Genomic DNA, 23,205 nt, shown 5'->3' with positions numbered 1-23,205 from the left:
GGATGTCCATGAATATGGAGGCATATCTAGCTGTTACTGGCCACTATGTGGACAAAGAAAGCCATGAACTCCATTCATCAGTCTTGGCAGTGCAGCATTTTCCTCAGAAACACACTGCAGAAAACATTGCCACGGTTAAAAGGAGCCTCATGGAGGAGTGGGGCATAGCAGGAAAGGTCAGGTGTCTTGTCACTGATGCAGCAGCAAACATGACTGCATGTGCTCGAATGCTGCAAATACGGCATACCATTTGTATAGCCCATTCCCTGAATTTAATTGTGAGAAAATCATGTGATCAAATCCCAACAATAACTGAAATACGCAACAAAACACGACACATTGTGACATACTTTCGATCGAGCGTGACTGCTAAAGAGAAGCTCACTCAAATACAGCAACAGCTGGGAACACCGGGCCATAAATTAATAAACGAGGTGCCAACACGATGGAACAGTACCTACCAAATGTTTGAAAGAATGACTGAGCAGAAGGAGGCAGTCTGGGTGTCACTGGCCTCATTAAAACCTGACATCACTCCACTGACTCCAGAAGAATGTCAGATCATTGAAGAGATGCTCAGGGTTCTTGTTCCTTTTGACCAAGCTACAAGAGAACTGTCTGAGGAAAAAAGGGTCTCTGGGTCGAAGGTCATTCCCATGATGAGAATGCTCCACATTGAGCTTCAACGTCAGGCCACAACAGTGACACAAACAGCTGCTCAGCAACTGGCTGAAAACCTGAGGAAGCGGCTAACTGACGCTATTTGCGGCATAGAATCTCTGTGTGATGACTCTGGCAACTCTGTTAGATCCCAGATTTAAAAAGAATGGATTTGTTAGTCAGCAAAAGGCAAGTGAAGCGGTGAAGAGACTGCAGTCAGAATGTGCAGAAGAAATGAGGAGCCAAGAGCCTGACCCAAGAGAAGAAGAGCCTAGCTCTTCACATGGGTCAGAACCCAGTTCAGGTATGAAAATACATTTTTGTGGCACTTTGTGATATGATTTATCATGTGATAATGAAGTAATGATTAACTATTTTTTTAGGGCACAATCTCGGGAAGACTTTAGATATGGAGGTTGCAGAGACCCAGAAGACGAGGAACGCAACAGCTGACTCCATTATTGAAGTCCAACGCTACCTGGCAGAAACAAACACACCGTGATACCAAGATCCTTTGCAATATTGGAAATGGAACCAGAACATGTACCCACATCTTCATCAACTTGCACTTAAAACTCTCTGCTCACCATCATCGTCTGTACCATGCGAAAGAGTATTTTCCAAGGCTGGGGAGCTGGTGTGTAAGAGGAGAAATCGCCTTGGAGCAAAGACACTCGAAAAACTTGTTTCTCAATAAAAATTCATGAACTGATCACTTTTTTGTCTTTTATTTCATATGATTTAACAGTTAAGTTGACAAATGTGCACATAAGTTAAAAAATTGTAACTCTGAATTTTTACTCTAATTTGCTATATTTTACATACCAACTCAGTTTTAGCATTTACACGAACAAGGACTTTCTTTACCTGCAATGATTTTATAACTACTGCAGGGGTCACTATTGGGTGACCAACACAGTATCAATACAGTGCCAACACAGTTTGTTTAGTGTGTCAATACACTCCTTGAGGTATCATCGTCCCATCACTCAATATTGAGGCCACTGTGCTCTGAGGAACCTGAAGTGCAGCAGAGATTCTTTTGTATCCTTGGCCTGATCTAAGTCTTGGAACAATTGTGTCTCTGAGCTCTTCGGGCAGTTCCTTCAACCTCATGATTCTCATTTACTCTGACATGCACTGTGAGCTGTAAGGTCTTATAGATAGGTGCCTGCCTTTCCTAATCAAGTCCAATCAATTGAATTAAGCCCAGCTGGACTTCAATAAAGGTTTAGAACTTTCTCAAGGATGAACAGAAGAAATGGACAGTACCTGAGTTGCATTGGCAGCTGCTGGTCCTTCAAGGAGGGGAAGCTAATTTTTCCAGCCTAGATCAAAAATGTGTTTGTTTATTTCTATTGTTACTTTCAAGAAAATGATCTGTGACCTTGCCGTACCAACTAGGCGTCTTTTCCAGGGACTTGACCAGTGTCCTCTCAATGGCAGCAGAGCTAGGCTGCTTAAACGGTCCTGGCCCAGCTGGAGCTGCTGCGCCAGGCTACTGTCAAGTGTGACCGCCTGTGAGTGTGAGTGACGGGGAGAGAAGCTCCGCAGCTGCCGCTGCTCGTTGGGGAAAGAAACCGAAGAGTGACAGAACAGAGTCACCAAACACAACGCTAGTCGTTTTTAACAAAGACAAAGTCTCTGGGGATCAGTTCAGAACAACGGAATGAAAAACTTGGAAAATGCTCCTCTGGGTGTTTATTCTTCAAGATCGCTGATTCGCTCATTTAGCTGTCAATGAAAAAAGGATTCCGCCTCAGACAGCTCATCCAATCATCATGCAGAAGCAATTCTGTGTTTTCTGTCAAAATGGGGTGCTGTGTGTACATTCATGAGGAAAAAACTATTTAAATGAGTATATATATATATATATATATATATTATAGAGAGGGAAAAAAAACTTCATCACAATATTTCATGGAATCATAAAGTACTTATTAAACAGTCACAGTAGACATTTGCTTATAGTTTATCTGAAATAAAGGTTTTACAACCAAATGTTGCCTGCAATGCAGTTGAGAGGTCTGATTCAGTCACAAGATGATAATGTTGCTGTCTGGTGGAAATGATGCCTGTGGGTCCCTTGTTTGGATACTTATGGATGGAGATGCTGACCTCACATATTCTTTAATTGTAGTATTTGGTTGTTGTTTTTTTACAGAAATACGATGTAATTCTTGTGAGTGTGCAAAAGTCTTTGAAACATCAATCTCAGGAAAACAATACAACAGTCAAAGTTGGCAGGATCCTCATCAAAGTCTCTCACTGGAATCATTTCATGTTCAAGGTCGACAGAACGGATCTGAGCTGGATGACACTAACCGAAGAACCCTGAGTTTTTAAAAGAAAGTATGGTGGTGGTCAGATGGATCAGTTTGTTAGTGTCACACACAGGTAGGAGACAGTCACGCTACACCTTCTTGGGTACATTAGTGATGATGGGTTTGGGGCGTGTCTTGAAGATCAGCTTCCTTTTGATGAGGGCAGACACAGAGTAAGAGGTGGAGGTGGGTGCCTGCTGGTTCGTTTCCATAGGTACCTGTGTGACATCATCGTTGTTACTGTCGTTGTCATGGCTGCCCAGACTGGAATGTTTGGTGAGGACAGCAAAGGGTTTCTCCAGTTTGACCTGCTTCCCATAGAGAATATGATGTCCTACAATAAGAACTGGCACCCCCTGGTGGAGGGAGAAAGAAAGACAGACAGACAGCTGAGTAAAAGGAATTCACCATCACATAAGAAAGAACAGCAGAAAATCCTCACATCTGAGTGTGTCTGGCATGTTTGCTTGCAAGAAATGATAAATCATCTAATTTTATCAAACTCACTACTTGAAGTGCCATATACACACATTTTCTGACCAGATATAGGTCATTTCATAATGGTTTTAAGAATTTCAAATGAAATTATAGAGAAACAAAGCCAGTTTTTCCCAGCTATACACTGACTATGTTTGCATGCATGCACATAAATAGCAGGAGTTGAACAATAAAACTGAATGAAGGAAATTGCTGTTGGAAAACAATACTCACTACTATTTTAACCAACATTTGGGTTCAAGTGGACTTTTACATGTTTTTCTCCACCACTACTCTACAGTTAACCCAGCCCTTAGCTGTATGCTGTTGTATTATAGTCTATGTATGGAGAGGCTTGTGACTGGAAGGTTTCTAGTTGGTGAATTTTATGAATCACACTGAACTGAGTGGTAATTTAAAAAACAAAATCTGCAATTGATATTCACTCAAAATATTTCACCCCTGATCTTAAGAGAAATTTGATTTACAGTGTGCTTATTAGCAATTTACACTACATATATGTGTAATGATTTCATCATGTGACGATTCCATTGAAAGATGACACACTATCATACTGAATTATTGCTCAGCCCTGTACAGAAAGACAACTTCGTGGGTTACTGCAATTTTGCTTGTGCTCCTATGATCAGGTGTGTGTGCAGAGATTAAACAGACACTTTTCCCAATCTTTACAGGTCTGTACCACTATACTTTTTCTCCACACAACATCTAGAGTCTTCAAAGAATATACACATTAACAATAAACTCTCAGGAAAGGGTAGGTATACTTTATATTTTACTGAAAAAACTTTACAGCAGGGATACATAAAACAGTTGGTTTATCAAATAGTTGACAAGTTAATCTGCAACTATTTTACTGATCAATTAATCACGTAGTTATTAGTAACAAAATGTAAATACTCTGGTTTCAGCTTTTCTAATGTTAGCATTTGCTGGGTTTTATGGAAGCCCTAAAGGTTCATTCATTAAAAAATGTTTATTTCCTCTGTTTTCCCGCGATACCGAGAGAATATCTACGTTTTATCATAACAAGATCATTTTCCTGTTTTCTCGTGATAACGAGATACCTGTAATTAATTTGAGATCTGGAGAAAACACGATAGTCTAGTCTAGTAAATAATTGCAGGAAACATCATTCAGTGTATCAATGTCAAAGAAGAAGGAGAATATGGATCACAATCACATATTTCTTTAATCGAGGCCTGACACAGGCTGAAACAGCTTTATTCTATTACAGATAATGTTCACATCAGTATGTGTCATCTATGGTTAGCAAGGCTTCAGCTTTATCGGAGGAGCAATCTAAGTGAGCCTGATGTCCTCATTAACCACATCAATTTTTTTAAACAAACTTTATTGTAAATAGTATTATATTACAACAATATAAATACAAGTACAGGGAGGACTTTAGGTGAGAGAACAGACCCCGACAAGTATGCTACGTTCATTTTTTACACAGTCTATGCTCCAGACGCATGTTAAGGTGTCCTTGGAGAAGACAGACCCCAAATGTGGGTGTGTGGATGTGGTTTGAATTATTATATTACATGATTGGTGATGGGCAGGTAGCCTCTATCATCAGTATGAATGTCTGTTTGAATGGGTGAATGTGACAAGTAGTGTAAAAAAAACACTGAGTGGTCAGACAAAAAGAAAAAAGTACAAGTCCATCTCCAGTTCATGCTTTCTTCACTTTAAGTCCAGCCTGAGCTCTATTAAAGAAGTAAATTAGCTGGTTTGGCCACAGACTAGACTATGTTGAAAACGCAGTGTGTGTGTGTGTGTGTGTGTGTGTGTGTGTGTAACGCATCAGTGGGCTTATCAGTCTTACCTCTTTGGTGTAGAGCAGGTCTCCCATCACATTTCCTGCCAGACCAGAGTTGTGTCTGGAAATCATCTCTCCCTGCAGCTCCACCAGCAGCCACTCTGGAGGCCTGCTGCCATCCGCACTGCACCTGCAGCAGCACAACATCAACTCAACACACCTGGAAAGTCTTCATTTCAAAAGTCCACAACATAACAGTGTCAATACTGTAATAGAAGAGGCTGGCAGCCCGTCCCATTACCCCTATTAAACTAAACTTAAATATTAGCTTCCTCTGCCAAAGTTAAGTAGTTTCATCACCAGTTCGCAGTCTTGTATCTGTGGTTTAATTTCTCTTCAGACTTGGCTAGTTAGTGTAGCCGTCCACCAGACACGCGGACCTTACCTTATGACTACCTGGACCATTGCCCCGTCACACTGCAGGTAACAAACGCTGTAAAAAAAAAAAAAGGTAACATGAAACTGACGCATTCAGTTTTGATCCCGGAGATATTTCCCGCTGTTGTGCGTGTCGCCAATGTGATGACGTATTTCCGTTTCTTTACGCTGCTTGAGTTTTTCATTTCCGGTTCAAAGGTTCTCAACGTGGCTACCTATTTTCCAGCGTGTGGGATTCACAGCGAGAGGAGTTGAGTATCCGTGGAGAAGTCTAGCGGGTAAATGTTGTTTATAATTATTATTATAAATACCGTAGAACTGAAATAAGTGTTAAAGCGTGACGTTCTGGATTCAGCTAACGGACAGCAGGTGTAAAGGTTTTCTTTGGCTATCGCCTGTTTGTGTATTTCCTAATAGTAAAAATGGTTGAGTTCAAAGTGCACCGTGTTCGGTTCTTCGATCACATGCCCGCTGCCATCCGAGCCATGGCGTTCAACAGCCACATAGAGCGGCTTGCTGTGGCCCGGGCTAATGGAGCCCTGGAGCTCTTCAACTTCGCTGACAGCTACTTCCAAGAGAAGGTAAGTGAGCAAACCTTCGACATGATTCACCTGTGTCTGGAAGTCTGAAGTCCTCTGTATAAACTGAACAGCACTCAATGAAGTCCGGTGTCTTCATTCATTTTTTTGGGTTGTGGGTGAAGACAGCTTTTGTAATGAAAGTTGAAAGAACGGTACACATTCAAAACTTAGCAGTAATAACATATGTAGAGTGTACATTAATACTAGGGCTGGGCAGTAATTCGATATGATATTGTATCGTCTTTTAATGGAACCGTATCGACATATTGTGATATTGAAAACAGTGCAGCCAGGTCAATGAAAACAAGCCCCAAAGAAGCGACTTTTCAAATAAATCAATGGAAGCCCAAAACGTTACCTACATTATCTACAATGTGTAAGCAACTTGTTCATACATTTGTTTACAGTCAACTTTTTCAAAGTTTGAAAGTTCACTTATGTGGCCTGTCCTATGTGTTAGCACGGTAAACCCAATGTCCGTGATCCTCACTGAATAAAAAGTTGTTGCGTTCTTGTGTGTTTCAGTGCTAGGATTGTGTGTGTGTGTGTGTGTGTGTGTGTGTGTGTGGATAGAGCTGAGAGAGAAACGGGAGGAAATAATTGCTGTGTTAAAAACTGTTCCAGTAGTCCCATCGTTCTACTCTCGAACAATTTACAACTTTACATTAATAATCAGAATCAGAAATACTTTAATAATCCCAGGGGGAAATTGTTTGTTTGAAGGCTGGAGCAGTAACAGGCAGCATGCAACTTTTGCGCATGTGCACTAGACCATTACAAACATTACAAGCTGCAAAACATGTTGGAAGCTACAATCTAACGTTTGTGTACAGGAAACAGCTTGTTACAATCTAGTGTTTATGAAACCGTTACATTACTTTATCACTTTGGTCAAGAAGTGTCTGCTAAATGTAATGTAATTATCAACACCTTCAAACTCCCCTTGATGGTGTTAAAGAGTTTGTAGCACTCTCTTTCACAGTGTAGCCATGGCAACCAATGGCCTGGGATTCCACAATGGCGGACAGGCTAAGACCCCTCCCAAATTGTCACGTCTCCTCATCCTCAGTACAATTACGCCATCTAAATTGGTAATAACAAGAGTTAGTATACTCACATTTCTCTGATAATCTGATGTGAAATATTTTGAGGGAATATTATTTGAAGAATGTTTTGTTTTTCGTCACACCATTTGTGTGTATCCATGTACACATTGTGTATAGCTGGAAACATGTCATTCCTCTGAGAAAATACTTTGAATTTGTCAAGTATTTAATTGAAACAAGAGTATACAAAAATAGGATTTATCATGAAGCTATTTCATTTAGACTATGTATTTTTTTAATTAGCAGAAAACATGCTATGTTGTGATATATATTGTTATCCAGATATGAAATTACCTACATTGAGATAGGACATTTTGGCCCTATCGCCCAGCCCCTACTTATGCTGTATTAAAGAGTGATCCTCAATGCTAAAATCTCACGTCAAAGTCTCCTTTAAGAACAAAGAAACAATATAATGCTCAATTTGTCAAGGGTTTTTGCATTACAGTGTCCTACAATTGCTGGACTTGAGGCTATAAGACAAATAGTTGGAGTTGGAGTTAAGATGTGCAGGATAACCTCCTGACTGGTTTGATTGTGATGCAGGTCATTCCAGGACAGGACGGCAGGGCTGTGGAGGCTCTGTGTTGGGTAGGCCAGCGTCTGTTCACTGCTGATTTGAATGGAAAGATCACAGAGTATGACCTGGAGAACCTGAGTCCCAGGTACACAGTGGAGGCCTACGGCGGACCCATCTGGAGCATCAGTAGCAACAGCCAGGGAACACAGCTAGCGGTCAGTGAAGACTTTGTGGATATTTTATTGACTCAACTCTAACTGTATGTATAGGCCTTTTGAGAGTAAACACAAACAATCTAAATGTGTCCGAGTTTACTTCCTGTTGCAGTGAATGTGCATGTCCCCCTCTCTCTCTCACCCCATTTCCTGTCTGTCCTATATAATAAATGCTTAAAAAATGCCAACAAATAATCTTAAAAAACAATACAATAAGAAAAAATACACAAACTACAGCTGCTAAAATTCTTCCGCCCAGGCTAATGTGACAAGCCTCATTCAGCCTTCAGCTTTGATTTTGAAGTGAATGGATGTCTCCTTGTCAGGTCGGTTGTGAGGACGGGACAGTGAAGATGTTTGAAATACTGGAGGAGAGCATTCAGTTTCAAAGAAACCTTGACAGACAAAAAGGTAAGTGGAAAAAACTGCTTCAGGATTATTTTTGCATTTCAACTGCCAGTTAGATTCCTAAACATATATTCATACATGTGGTTAATGTTTACATGATTAATACACAGCTGTGCTTAGCTAATTATACTTAGACTTGGAGCTCCTTGGTGTGACCAGTGTCCAAAATTCAACTTTGATCACACGGCAGAAGAACCTGAAAAGTTTTAAGAACAGTTTTTTTTTTTATCTAGAGACTATAAACAAGATTTGTTCATGTTCAGAATGTATTTGGCCAGTAGGGACTACTGGTTTGGTTTAAACTTTTTGTAGTGATAATTAACCATTTTTGTTTTCTTCCAGGGATACGTGTGATCAGTATTTTGTTTTCGATGGGTTATTTGTGACTTGGTGTCATTCAGTGTTTAATGTGATCCTCTAGGCCGCATCATCTCTCTCTCCTGGCATCCCTCTGGTACACTGATTGCTGCGGGCATGATGGACATGATTAGAATCTTTGATGCTGAGACGGGTAAGTAGATCCTGAAGTTATGAGCACCGAGCCCACATTCAAATGGAACAGCAGAAGTTGAGTTTTGTGTGCTCACTCCAACTCCAATAGGATTGTAACCTTTTCATGTTTGTTGTCTTTGGGCTTCAGGCCTCGCCACACACAGACTGCTGGTGGAGAGAGGTGTCGGAGCATCCAAAAGCAAAGAGGTGGTGGTTTGGAGCATTGCCTTCTTGTCTGACCACACCATCATTAGTGGTGACTCAGCAGGAAAGGTCCAGATCTGGGACGGACTCACAGGAACTCTGGTCAGAACTCATCTGGCCACCAAGTGGGACGTCCAGGCATTGTCTGTCTCTCAGGTAAGTGTGCAACCAAGACTTGGGACACACGACTTCTGGGCTGATGAAGACAACTTGTACTAATTGATGATCCTTCCCGATGATGAATAAAAAAGTAACTTGAAAGCCTCAGGTTGTTCTTACTTGAATATATACAACCCCAATTCACATGAAGTTGGGACGTTGTGTAAAGCGTAAATACAAACGGAATACAATGATTTGCAATCCTTTTCAACCTATATTCAAATGAATACACTGTTCCTGTCCCAGATTTTTTAGGAAGGTGTTGCAGGCATCAAATTCAAATGAGTGAATATTTACAAAAAAAACCAATGAAGTTTGAACATTACATATCTTTTTAGTGTATTCAATTGAATATTGGTTGAATAGATTTGTGAATCATTGTATTCAGTTTCGTAACAACTTAATGTGAATTGGGGTTGTAGTTTAATACTATATTTTTAGAAGCTTCAGGCACATGTATGTATAGACACAGACACCAGGAAATTAGTACACAAAAACGCACACAATGCATCACAATTATAGAGCCAACCATCTCAAGGACCAAGGTCCTGTTATCTGTTATGGCAGCAGATATATATAAATAAATAAAAAAAGACCCTCTCTAGACCCTTCCAAAGCATACACTCAATATTCACTGACGTATGAAGACTCCAGTACATGGGCTGAAGGCAGTTTTAGGTGCACATCCCCAGAGAATCAGTAATGTTCAACTTTATCTAAATCTTTCACAGGATGAGAGCAGTCTGGTAGCTGGGACATCAGAGGGTACAGTGGTCCAGTTTCAGTTCATCTCCTCCACTGTTGACCAGCGGGATAAGGAATGGGTCCGGACCAGGACCTTTAAAAATCACTCGCATGATGTGAGGGCGCTCGCCCACATCGAAACTGCTGTGGTCTCTGGAGGTCAGTGACACACACACACACACACACACACACACACACACACACACACACACACACACACACACACACACACACACACACACACACACACACACACACACACACACACACACAGGAGGTCACAATTAGAGAACAAAGTATTAATCATTGATTCATTCTGAAATACTGTTATTTTTTATTCATAATTTGATAGAATATCCTCTGTGTCTATACCACTGCTGTACTAGCATGTTTTTAAATAACCAAGGCACTTCAACAAAAACCTTTATTTAGTGAAAAACCAGTGATCAAAATTAGAGAACAGTAACCAATGTATCAGAAGAGAAGATTTCAACAATGTTTTTTTCTCTAGGATTCAAAAATGAACACGATGTGTAGAGGCCACAGCTTTGAATGACTTCAGCACATCTGCACCCACAGGACATCACTAGTTTCTCACACTGCTCTGCTTTGATCTTGGTCCATTCTGACTCAGTCTCTTCCTCAGTTCAGTAACTGGAGTGGGTTTCTTAGACATTACTTTGTCACCAAGGATTTTCCAGAGATTCTCTATGGGTTTTAGATCCTGACTCTGGACATTTAATTGTTTCAATATTCTTAGCTCCAAAGAACTGCTTCACCTGTTTTGCAGTGGGACAGGGGGCATTGTCTTGTATAAAAATTGCAGCTGATTGGGAGACAGTCGTGTGGAGGTATTACATGTTGTTCACATAAACATTTGCATTCACCCTGCCATGTAGCTGTACAAGAGGCCCAACTACTGCTGTAGAAAACATCCCCCAAACCATGACACATCCTCCTCCAAATGGAACTGACTTCTTTACACACTTTGGGTTCAGTCTTTCCCCGGTCCTACGCCCAACATAATGTTTCCATCAGACCCAAATAAAGTGAACGTCCTCTCATCACTGAAGTCACTCTGGACCAGTTCTCCTTTGTCCAAACATGCTCCTCAGCAAAGGCAAGTCTAGCCTTTTTATTCTTTCTGCTGATGAGAGGTTTGGTCACTGCAGAGTGGGCTTTCACTCCAAATTATATCTTAAAGTGTTCTTTAATTTTTCACTGTTTTTTCACAAAATAAAGGTTTATGTTGAAGTGCCTTGGTTGTTTAAAAAATGCTGGTACAGCAGCGGTATAACCACAGTATATATTCTATCAAATTCCGAACAATAAAAAAAACAATATTTTGGAATAAATCAAGTATTTATAATTTAATTTTGATCTTCACACACTCATTGTGAGAGAGAGAGAATTCATTGAGAGACAGCGGCTAACAACATGAGCTCCTGAAGATTCTCTTCTTTTTGTCTTGAAATGAGATTAACTTTCAACTTTGTCTCAAATTCTGAAGAGGAAACGCTTCTAGAGGAAAACTGAAAAGAAAACACCAAAGAAAACTTGAAAAAATCCATCTGAACAGAGGAGACTATTAGAAAAGTCCAGCCAACTGACCAACTGACAGTTGGCCAAAGTGTTCAGAAGACAAGAAACAGGAAGAGGAACAAAGCCAGAGAAGGAAGTGAGTGAGAGCACCAGACACAATACAGCCTGCACAAGGACATATAAGAAAAAAAAAAACCTACAAACTAATTTAAGTTAGTTTGGAGCTAAAGCTAAAAGCTTACAAATAGCTAAAAGATAACCAACAAGTTTGAAAGCCTTAGCAACGGTTACTAAGGAATTGGAACAACAACAGCCATGCAGCCTCAGCAGAGTCCTGGAGCCTCAGATACAGCTCATATAGAAGCTGTTCCTCTCATATACACACAAGAGCTCAAAAATGAAAGTGCCAGGAAGGCACACAAACAGAAAATATTGAAGGAAAGACCAGAGACACTCTTCTCTGACTCCTACAAGAATGGAGACACCAGCAACCTGATCTACTTCACAGAGCAGCCACTGGCATGGCACTCTGCTATAAAGACCCACTACCCCCTCTGTGAAGAAGGGGTTATATCAACCCTGCAGCCCAGGCTTCCACCCTGATACCATCCACAGGATAAATAGCAGCGTCTTCAGAGACTGCTTCCTGAGGCCGAACGTCCAGCTGGCCCACCACCACACCCTGGATCAGCTGCCTTCATGACCACGTCCATCTACTCAAAAACATAGTCCCAATCTTCGCCCGTACACTGAAGGACGTCGCTCTCAACCAAGTCCAGTCCACCCCCCACACAAGGAACAGGTCGGTCCGCAGCACCCCCAGACTGCCATCCAGACTATCCAGACCACCCACACAGAGACCTCACCATCTTCATACCCCTACACGACAACCCCACTAGGAGGACCCCCTCACACCCGACCAGGGCCCCTCCTGCCCCCAGGAGCCCCACCCCGGCACCGTCACCAGGAGCCACGCCCAGAGCAGAGCAGCAGGCCCCCCACTTACCCTCCCAACCTCCAACCCCACCCCCACACCTCCACACAGCCAGCTGAGAGACATCCAGCACATGCTCAGCCTGCCCTGCTCCCACCTGATTAATCAAACACAGTAGACAATCCTAGAGTGTTTACTTGCATATTTACTTATCCATCCATGTTAAAGGGTTATAATATTATTAGGTCCAAACTCCTGATACCTAACATGTTCCAAATCTCTTCCTTGACAATAAGGATTGGAAGTTTGTCTCATTTTACCACAGAAAGCTACATGTTGACTTTAATACCTAATGATATCTAAGTCGTTTGTTATTTCATGTTGGAACTGCTGCAGTTGTCGCACGCTGGATCTGTACATCGTCAACGGTCGGCTTCGAGAGGACTCCTTTGGTCTCTACACTCACAGCCCTCCTCTTGGCAACAGCACTGTGGACTACAGTATTATTATTATTACAGACCTGGAGCCTCTTAGTGTAAGGGCGCACTCACACTGTCCTCCCGCACCGCGACCCGGGCTTTAGGGTACTTGTCCCCCCCTCCCTCTCCCCCCGCGCCCCAGCCCCATTTGTACTCACACTACCTGGGCCTCGGCCAATGCTTCTTGCTGTCCATACGTCATCACGCCGTAACACGTCACATGCATTGGTCGCGTGTGTGTGGTTTTGTTTACAAATCTTTCCACAGACCTCAGAGATTTTGTGCGTCTTGTCGACTGTTTTTGAATATTTTCATCCGACCAAATCTGCAGTTAACACTCCACCTCCGCATCACACCAACGTGAACCTTTCACCGCCATTGTTGTTGTTGTTAAATGTCCGCGCATGGTCCCTCCTTCTATTTTCTATGTCCGAACAGGCGCACATACGCTACCGCCGTAGGGCTCGTGCTCGTACACGTGCGCATGCTCGTGCTCGTACATGTGCAAACGGCTCTGCTAAAGCCCACCTCTCTCAGGCGGGCCATAGATGGCCCGCTGTCCGCAGTTATGCGCGGAACGGGTGCACTTACACTGCTTAAACGTACTAGGCTTTAGCTGAAAAAACGGTTTTGTCCCGGGACAGAAAGACAGTGTGAGTGCGCCCTAAGAGCATTCACCGTCAGTTCCCTCACACCCTTATCTGATCACAGCAAAATAACCCTATACATGAGGAAGACCCCAACTGACCCCCCTGTAGCAGAGCCCAGTAAACTCAACCTCTCCAAACAACCCTATAGATGGACAAGGTCATCCAGCAGTCCAGTCCCATTTAGATCATTTTATCACCACCTCCTATCCCCACAGCACTGACGGCCTGAACCAGGCTGTGCGTGATATTAACTCCATATTTGACAGCACAGCATTGCTATCCAATCTGAAAAAATCAGAGTATCAAAGTTCAATAGAATAGAATGACTTTAATGATCCCAGACTGGGAAATTATTTTGTAACAGCAGTAGTGGGTCAGCAAATAAAAACTTTGTACATAACATAAATGGAATCCAATATATACATAGTGTATATATACAGCGCACAGTGTACTATAAACAGTAAACAATAATAATATATACAACAAAATATGCAAAATATACTGTTACAATAATTATATATACAAAACAAAACAACAACAACAAAAAACAGTAGAGAGAGGGAATGTTAGAATGCAGCGTCTGTATCTGTGCAACAGCGGAGTGGATGACGTCTCAGGCCAGCACCGCATCAGTTAAAGGAGGAACGTACACACCGATAATGATGGCAGACGTGAATTCCCGGGGCAAATAACAAGGCCTCATCCCCACAGTCAACAGTTCAATGTCCGGGGTGCAGAGACTTCTCCCCACACGAACGTGTCCGGGACCACACCACCTCTCACTCACGTACAGTGCAATCCCTCCTCCTTTTCCTTTCTGCTGCTTGTCACGTCCTTGTCCGCCCGAACAGTGCTGAAACCGGGAATCGCCACACTGTGGTCCGGGATGTGTGAGTGAAGCCATGTTTCCATGAAACAGAACACACTGCACTCAGGATATTCCCTCTGAGCCTTTATCAGCGCGGCAAGCTCTTCAAAGCAAGCTTTTCAAACTCAGCTAATGAAAAGTGGTTTGACTCTGACTGCAGGTGTCTGAGAAAAACACTCCGAAAATTATCCAATGAGAAACACCGACAACCTGACAATCATGAGCTCCGCCTCCAGTACTGGGAAACATTGAAATCCTATAGAAAAACACTGAGAGCTAAAAAGGAGCAGCATGAACAGCGTGAACTTGAAGACATTGAGGAGTCCATTGACTCAAACAATTTTTGGAAAAAATGGCATTCATTCAACAAATGAAGAAGAACAAGGAAGAATTGGCCATTCATTTTGAAAATCTATACAGTGCAATCACACTGGATTAAGACCAAAATAATCTGCTCAACAAACTAGAAAACCTTCAATCAATCAAAGACAACCAAAATCCTTTAGATTATGAGATTAATGAAGGGGAACTGCTGGCTAAGATCCAGAACCTGCAGCCGAGGAAAGCAAGTAGCCCTGATGGCATCTTAAATGAAATGCTCCAGTTTAGCAGCCAGAAAATCAAGACTGCCATGTTAAAATTATTCAATCTCACAATTAACATTGGACATTTTCCTGACACCTGGAGCCAAGGGCTTATCACTCCAATCTTCAAAAGTGGAGACAAATATGATCCAAACAATTACAGAGGCATATGTGTCAGCAGCAACCTGGGGAAGTTATTCTGCAGCATCTTAAACAGTAGACTGCAAAACTTCCTCAGGGAGCACAAAGTCCTGAACAAGAGTCAGATTGGTTTACACCACAACACAGAACCACTGACCACATCTACACCTTCCACAGCCTCACCCAGAAACACGTCCACCACAACAACAACACCATCTTTTCTTGTTTTGTAGATTTCAAGAAAGCATTTGACTCAATTTGGCATCATGGTCTGTTTCTGAAATTACTAGAAAAAGGTATTGGAGGAAAAATCTACGATATTATCAAGACAATGTATACAAATAATAAATGTGCTGTCAAAATTGGAACTAGGGAAACAGACTTCTTCCCACAAAGTAGAGGAGTGAAGCATGGCCGCAGTCTGAGCCCCACCCTGTTTAACATTTACATCAACGAACTGGCCAAATCCCTGGAAGAGTCAGAGATCCCTGGTCTCACCCTCTCTGACACACAAGTCAAATGTTTACTGTTTGCAGATGACCTAATACTGCTCGCTCCATCAAAGGAGGCTCTACAAAAGCAACTAGATCACCTGCAAAAGTTCTGTCAGACCTGGGCCCTGACCGTAAACCTGGAGAAGACAAAAGTCATGGTCTTCCAGAAACGACGCAAGAGTCAGAACCATCCCCACAGGTTCCACCTGGACTCTACGGACATAGAATACACACACAGCTACACATATCTAGGACTAAATATCACATCGACGGGAAATTTCAATCTGGCCATTAAAGATCTCAGAGACAAAGGCAGAAGAGCTTTCTGGACTATAAAAAAGTCTTCAAACATCGACAGCCCTGTCAAAATCTGGATCAAAATATTTCCATCCATAATTGAACTAATCATATTGTATGGTAGTGAAGTGTGGGGCCCTCTCATGAACCAAGACTTCCAAAAATGGGACAAACACCCAATCAAAAGCTTGCACACTGAGATCTGCAAAAGCCCCCAACAACGTATGCAGAGCTGAACTGAGCCAATTTCCCCTTTTAATTCGGATCCAAAAAAGAGCAATAAAGTTCTACCAACACCTCAGAGCCAGTGAGCCCAGCTCCTACCACTACAAAGCCCTACAATGCCAAGAGGAGAGCAAAGGAGGGAGTCCCCTCAGCCAGCTGGTCCACAGGCTGAGCTCCAACAGCACCGGGCACCAAGACCGCCCTCACACCATCCAGCCCCACCAAATTATAGCAAAAGAAAAAGACAATTACATCAACTATTGGACATCCACAACCAAAACCCAGAGCAAACTTCAATGCTATTTGGCCCTGAACAGACAATACTCCATGGCAGATTATCTGAGCTCTGTAACTGAGCCCAGACTGAGGAAAACGTTGACCATGTACAGACTCAGCGACCACAGTCTGGCTTTAGAGAGCGGCAGACACAGACAGACCTGGCTGTCCAGAGAGGAACGGCTGTGTCGCTTCTGTCCACACAGACAGGTGGAGACAGAGCAACACTTCTTGTTGTACTGCGACACATACACTGATCTCAGAACCCTGATATACACTAAAATCACAGGTTCAACCCCAGACTTCCCCAAACTATCCGACCAAGAAAAACTACAACATTTACTGGGAGAAAAAAGTTGCAGTGCTGTAGATGCAGCGAGATATGTGAACGCCTCTCTATCTCTCTTAAATATGAACTTCTCATGTGGCAACAAGCTGTTTGATATTTCTTATCCTGTCAGGTATGGACACCCAGCTGGTGGTACGGCCCCTGTTGGACAAGGTGGAGAAGAACACCCAAGAGTCAGCGCTGCGCAAAATTGCTTTCCCACATGTGAGTACATATTTAGGAGAAGAACCTCACAATGACATTTTTGGAAAGGGGCTTCAAAGGTTTGTGTCGTGTTTTATGTATTAGTCAATAAGCAAATGCTAATACGTTCAGAAAGTATTCAGACTCCTCTAGACTTCATTTACATTTTCGTTGTGTTGCAGACTCATGATAAAGTTCTTCAAATAATTTCCCCCCTCATCAATTTACAATCAAGCCCAATAATGACGACGCTATATCAGGACTTAAGAATTTATTTTTTGCAGCTTTCTTTTTTTTATTAAAAGAAAAAATTGATATCACATTGGCATAAGTATTCAGACCCTTTGCTATGAGCCTAGAAATGTAGCTCATGTGTCTCTCTTTTCTCCTGATCATATTGGAGATGTTTCTCATTCATTTGATTGTACATGATTTGAAATACAACGCCTGTCTATATATGGTTTGGGCAGCTGACATTGCGTGTCAGAGCAAAATCTAAGCCTTGAGGTCGACAGGAGTGTGTCAAGGTCCCCAAGATCTGGGGAAGGCTACAAAAACAATTCAGATGCATTGAAGGTTCCCAGAATAATCTATAATTCTTATATGGAAGAAGTTTAGAGCAACCAGGAGCTGGCTGCCCAACCAAACTGCAATGTGGAGAGAAAGGCAAGAGAGGTGACCAAGAATCTGAGGGTCATTATGGCTACGCTCCAGAGATCCTGTGTGGAGACTGGAGAGACTTCCAGAAGCACCACCATCACTACCATAAAGCCCCGATCGGTGGAGATTTGCAGAGTGGCCAGACAGTAGCCTCTCTTTATTGAATAAATCGTTAAAAAGCCAGTTTGGAGTTTGCCAAAAAAGCACCTGAAGGACTCAGACTGTGAGAAAAAAGATTCTCTGGTCTAATGAAACCAAGATGGAACTGTTAAGCCACAATTCTAAGTGTCATTTCTGGAGGAAACTAGGCATCTCTCATCACCTGCCTAATCCAATCCCATCAGTGAAGAATGGTGGTGTTGGCATCATGTTGTGGGGCTGTTTGTCAGCTGCACGGACTGGTCAGGGTTCAGGGAAAGCTGAATGGAGCAAACTAGAGATATCCTTAATGAAAACCTGCTCCAGAGTGCTCAGAACCTCAGACTGGGCCGAAGGTTCACTTTCCAACACGCAGGAGGCATGCAGGAGTGGCTTAGGGACAGCTCTGTGAATGTCCTTGAGTGGCCCAGCCAGAACCTGGACAATCAAACATCTGTAGAGAGACCGGAACATGACCCCATCACCTGACAGCAGCTGCAGAAAAGAATGACCGAAAACCCCAAATCAACAGTGCAAAGCTTGTCGCGTCATAACCAAGAAAAAAATAAATATATATATATATACATTTAATAAAAATCTGCAACATAACAAAGTGAAAAAACTGAAGGGGTCTGAATTCCTTCTGACTGACATGGCACCTCTAAGGCCAATGTAGATCATGACTGTTCCCATGGCAACCTGTTTACCACTGTCTGTCTTCATATAGAGAAGCCTGGTTTGTTGTGCAAAAAAAGCAGGACTGCTGCTCTTCCAGTTCCCTGATCATTTAGAGCTGTGGAGACTAGGGGAGAGCGATGGACATGGTGAGTGTTTTTTTATTTTTATGTATGTATACATGCATACAGACAGACACACACAGTAATGTAGGCAATGAACAGGAAGACCAATGTCGAACGTTTGTCTTTATCTGATTCAGCAGTTATTCCTGTGTAATGATTGTCTATACTGTGTATGATTAGGTAAGCCTGGTGACAGTCTACCTGTGAAGAGAGGACCAGAGAAACTGATCCAGCTGAAAAGGAAGGTCTGTACTGATAAGGATGTCACAATTTAGCTTTTCAGTCAATTAAAGTGAGCTTTCATTTTCAATTATCAATATCAGAAGCAGGGGCGGTATGAGTTTGCATGTTTTCCCAGTGTCTGCGTGGGTTCTCTCTGGGTTCCTCCCACCGTCCAAAGACTTGCAAAAAAAGCCTGTAGGTGTGAATGTGAGCGTGAATGGTTGTCTGTCTGTGTCAGCCCTGTCCAGGGTGTACCCCGCCTTGCACCCAATGTTAACTGGGATCGTCTCCAACCCCGACTGAGGATCAAAAGCAGTATCCGTGAATGTTATCACTACGTTTCTGTAGAGTCCTGCCCTCACCTATGTGCTGTTATTGGCCGGGGGCACCACACCAACTTTCCAAAGGCTGACGCCAATAAACGTCCAATAAAGACTCCATAGACTAAGGGCATGGCCTTCAGTGCTGAAATATATCTTTTAATTAAATTGTGGATTTTGAGATTTTTCACACCCCTAGTACTAATGTTGTGTGTATCTTTGTTTCACATTAAGTAACCTGACATCTGTAAGGCTCAGTGGAATAACCAACTGTGTAAGACAGGTGTTTTCAGTGATATCAAGGCTCTTATTCTGAAAAGGAGTACATTTGTGTTAGAACCACATGGTTATTTTTCTTTCTCTTTAGGTGAAAATACTCATTTCAACACAGTTTTGAGTATTTGAGCGGAAGGATTTTGGATGAATCGCAGAGAAAAGTTACCTTACATCTCTCGCTCAATCCTGCTCCAGTTTTGCTCCAGTACTGTTTCCACCATGAGTTCAAACCATGCCAGGGCACGTCTTTGCTCAGTACTGCTCGCTGGGCGTGCTGTAGTAACAGAGTGGCCCAAAGCAGTGGAGTGGAGGGGGACAAATGGCTCACTTCAATTAAATCTTATTCATAGTGTTAAATCAAAAGTGAAGTTATCTCAGGATACATGTACATGTACATATACCGACATTTTTGTTGCAGAGAAGGCTGCCTTACAATATCACACCACCTCAACAGCAATCATTCTTCTAGTATTGTTCAAATTTCGACTATTTGCAAAAATCTACGTAGCTCTGCAGGAGGTCCATATTCTCTGTAGGTTGACCTGACTGCCTCCGTCTGTTTTCTGCCCGTTTATTGAATCTCTGCCTTTAAGACGATATTGAGAGAGAAAGCTGACACTCTTCTGACCCTGCAGGGAGAGGACCATATCTGCTGCAGTGCTTTGTCTCCATGTGGAGAATGGCTGGCATACTCTACAGTCTCCAGTTTCCGTCTTTACAGATTACAGAACAACATCAGCATCACCAAGGTGAGCTCATCAGCTTCCTTACACTACTTTACAGAAGACTGTAAAACCTCACCAGCTCATTCATTCCAGCTCTGTTTAGAGCATGAGCTAAATGTAACAAACATTTGATATGTCTTTGAGGATTTCAATGTTACTCTCAAACACTGTGTATGTAGGTAGTGAGGACCATGATGAAGCCCATCCCTCTCTGTCTCCTCCCTCTAGGTGTCCAAACTACCTAAGGAACTTCACTCAGCCCGCCAGATCTGCTTCTCCTCCGACTCCTCCAGACTCTTTGTTTCCTCCAGTTGTTCTTCAGTCATCGTTGTTGCTCTCAATCATTCCGAGTGCAAATACCTTCATACCCTCAAACCCAAGTCGGGTAAGTTTCAGTCCAATCTGTAATATTGTAGAACAGTGAGCAGCAGATTTCACAGAGTCAAGAAATGTGCTCATATTTGTGGCAGCAGGGGAGACTTTACTAGCCTCGTGAGACCATTTTATTTTACTCTCAGATCAGTCTGGAAATGTTCAACAGAGAAAATTTGCCAAGAGACCAAATCAATCAGCGTTGGTTTGGAGGTGGATTTAAGTGAGGTGGTGACTGTTCAGTGTAAACAACATGGAGGCTTCCACGGATGAGATGAGCAGCTATGGAGCAAGCTGCTCACTAACTCTTTTTTTTCTCTGGATCCTTCTGTTGAATATGGACCGGGCTCCCGAAATTGGGCCTTTGATCTGTAAATTCACGTAAAACACAAAGGGAAAATATCCTTTACCCACATGTTGTTTACTTTTTGAGCTTTGTCAGTCCCTGCACGTGTGAAAGAGAAATTTCAAACTATCTCTAGACCTAGTTATCTTGGCATTGGAAGTGGTTAACCTAGCATCCTGCCGCTGTGTATTTTTCATTGTATAACCAAACTGACTGTGACTTCTAGGCTCCAGACAGCCAGTCCACCTACTGTCTGCCAGTGAGGATGGCAAATGGCTTGCTACAGCAAACACAGACTGTGAGATCCATGTCTACAACCTTTCTAAACTAAAGGTGAGTGTGAACTCTATCCATGTTATATCTTTGTGTCAAATTTTAATATGAGCCATAACAACAACAACAGTAAACTCACTGTAAATGTCTCTGTACATTTGCAGCTCCATTGTACAGTTCCAGTGTACAGCTCATGTCCCACTGCCATAGCCATTCACCCAACCACAAGCAACCTTGTTGTGGTGCATGCTGATCAGCAGGTAAACAATGCATCAGGTTTGGCCAGACTCTGTTATCTTATAACTGTTAATCATCTGCTCTGCTTCCCGCAATAACAAACGAGTTTCTCAAAGATGGATACACACTGCGGGTCTCCTTACAGTGTGTATTTACTATGTTTGCAGATCTTTGAGTACTCTCTGGTGCAGCAGGAGTACACCGCGTGGAGCCGGAAGCTACAGAAACAAGGACTGCACTCTCTGTGGTTGGAGAGAGACACACCCATCACCCACGTCACCTTCAATCCTAAAAATCCCGCTCACATCATTCTGCATGACACGTTCATGTTCTGTATCATCGACCAGAGTCTGGTATGTGGGCTGTCACAATTTAATTTCAATTCAATTTTATTTCTAGTGCCAAATCATAGCAGCCATTGTCTCAAGACACTTGAGATATAGATATAGAGTAGATCTCGACCACACTCTGTGATATATTTATGATTTACAGAGTGTGACACCTGTCTGTCATGTCCATACCAAACAAGTGATGCTTTTACTGCTTTTAGTTTGTCCATATCAAGCTCTCAGTGAAAAAAGGATGGTGATGGGGATTGAATAACTCTAAGTTTTTGTTTCCACATGCAGCCGCTCCCTGAAGCAAAGACTCTGCTCTACAATCAGATGACTCTAAGGAGTCTTCCTGAGCCAGAGAGGATCAAACACAGCCACGCCTTTAAAATATGCAAGAATTTCCAGGTATCATTATACTGGTCACACGACTCCTGCACACATGGACTGACTCTGTGAGGGCTGTTTTGGGATTTTTTTTTAACACAGGGCTACAGGGGGGAGGAGCAGTGGGGAAATTAGGGACCACAGCCCTTACTGTTTTGATTATTATGAGGTTTGAGTGTAGATTCTCCTGTGATCTTAATATGTTTTAGAGAAGTAACATTGTTGAAGGTCTCATAAACGTTCTGAGGATGAAACACTACTCACTGTTTCCATTCAGCTGAGCATGTCCTGTCTCAACTTTTTACACAAGGGTGTCCAACCCTTAACCTGACTCCTCCTGATGGATTGATTCTCATGATTTTCATTGTCTCAGCAAATCCATCTGGTAACCCTCGTTTGGAGATGAGATTATAATTGATTTCCTCATTGATCTTCCTTTGTTCTGTCCTACAGCACCTCATGTGTGTGAGTTTACTGGAGGACCATTCTCTGGTTGTAGTGGAGCGCCCCCTGTTGGACATCATGTCTCAGCTGCCTGCACCTGTCCGACAGAAGAAGTTTGCTACATAAATTAAGTGAAAGTGTGTCAGTGCAGATGTTCATGTCAGAGGAAAGGACTGTTACCTCAGTAACTGTCACATCTATAATCATTTTCAACTAGAGTTGATGTCGCCACTTTGTAAAAAAAAATAATAATAATAAAGTTTTGAGAAAGTAATAAATAGAACAATTTATTGTTGTGGTGTTGTCTACCTGTGGTGTGTTGAATTGTTGTAGAATTATCCCTTTAAGAGTTTGTTGGTAATGTCATAAACTGGTTGCGAGCAGTCAATTTCTTTAAAATGCATCATAAGTACAGACGTTATTCACATGGATTGAAACAAAGCTTGATATTAAATTGGAATAGAGCCATTAACTGACGGTGAATTATAAGATGGCATAACCATAAGACTCTTAACAGACTTACTGATAATGAGTTGC

The 23,205-nt window shown here is 42.3% G+C and overlaps 2 protein-coding genes across 2 annotated transcripts; one reads left to right on the top strand and one right to left on the bottom strand.

Moving 5' to 3' along the window:
• Positions 1 to 2,975: 2,975 nt before the first annotated feature.
• chtf8 (CTF8, chromosome transmission fidelity factor 8 homolog) lies at positions 2,976 to 5,712 on the bottom strand (the record flags this gene model as incomplete). The annotated part of the gene is made up of 3 exons (XM_083916969.1): positions 2,976 to 3,340; positions 5,314 to 5,437; positions 5,693 to 5,712. The coding sequence occupies 3 exons, from the start codon at positions 5,710 to 5,712 to the stop codon at positions 3,074 to 3,076; spliced, it is 411 nt and encodes a 136-aa protein (XP_083773095.1). The 3' UTR covers positions 2,976 to 3,073.
• Positions 5,713 to 5,891: 179 nt separating this feature from the next.
• On the top strand, positions 5,892 to 22,816 carry utp4 (UTP4 small subunit processome component). Its single transcript, XM_083916550.1, has 17 exons — positions 5,892 to 5,963; positions 6,103 to 6,266; positions 7,919 to 8,107; positions 8,434 to 8,518; positions 8,937 to 9,026; positions 9,156 to 9,367; positions 10,102 to 10,273; positions 17,066 to 17,157; positions 18,662 to 18,758; positions 18,915 to 18,979; positions 20,188 to 20,301; positions 20,506 to 20,662; positions 21,222 to 21,328; positions 21,433 to 21,528; positions 21,673 to 21,858; positions 22,135 to 22,245; positions 22,678 to 22,816. Exons 2-17 carry the CDS (start codon positions 6,108 to 6,110, stop codon positions 22,792 to 22,794), a joined length of 2,049 nt encoding a protein of 682 aa, XP_083772676.1. The 5' UTR covers positions 5,892 to 5,963; positions 6,103 to 6,107; the 3' UTR covers positions 22,795 to 22,816.
• Positions 22,817 to 23,205: the final 389 nt, after the last annotated feature.

The sequence above is a fragment of the Echiichthys vipera genome (genome assembly GCF_963691815.1).
Source record: "Echiichthys vipera genome assembly, chromosome: 7".
In the NCBI taxonomy this organism is placed as follows: Eukaryota; Metazoa; Chordata; class Actinopteri; order Perciformes; family Trachinidae; genus Echiichthys; species Echiichthys vipera.
Note: the sequence above shows the minus strand (reverse complement) of the source record. Positions and strands in the feature narration are given on the sequence as shown.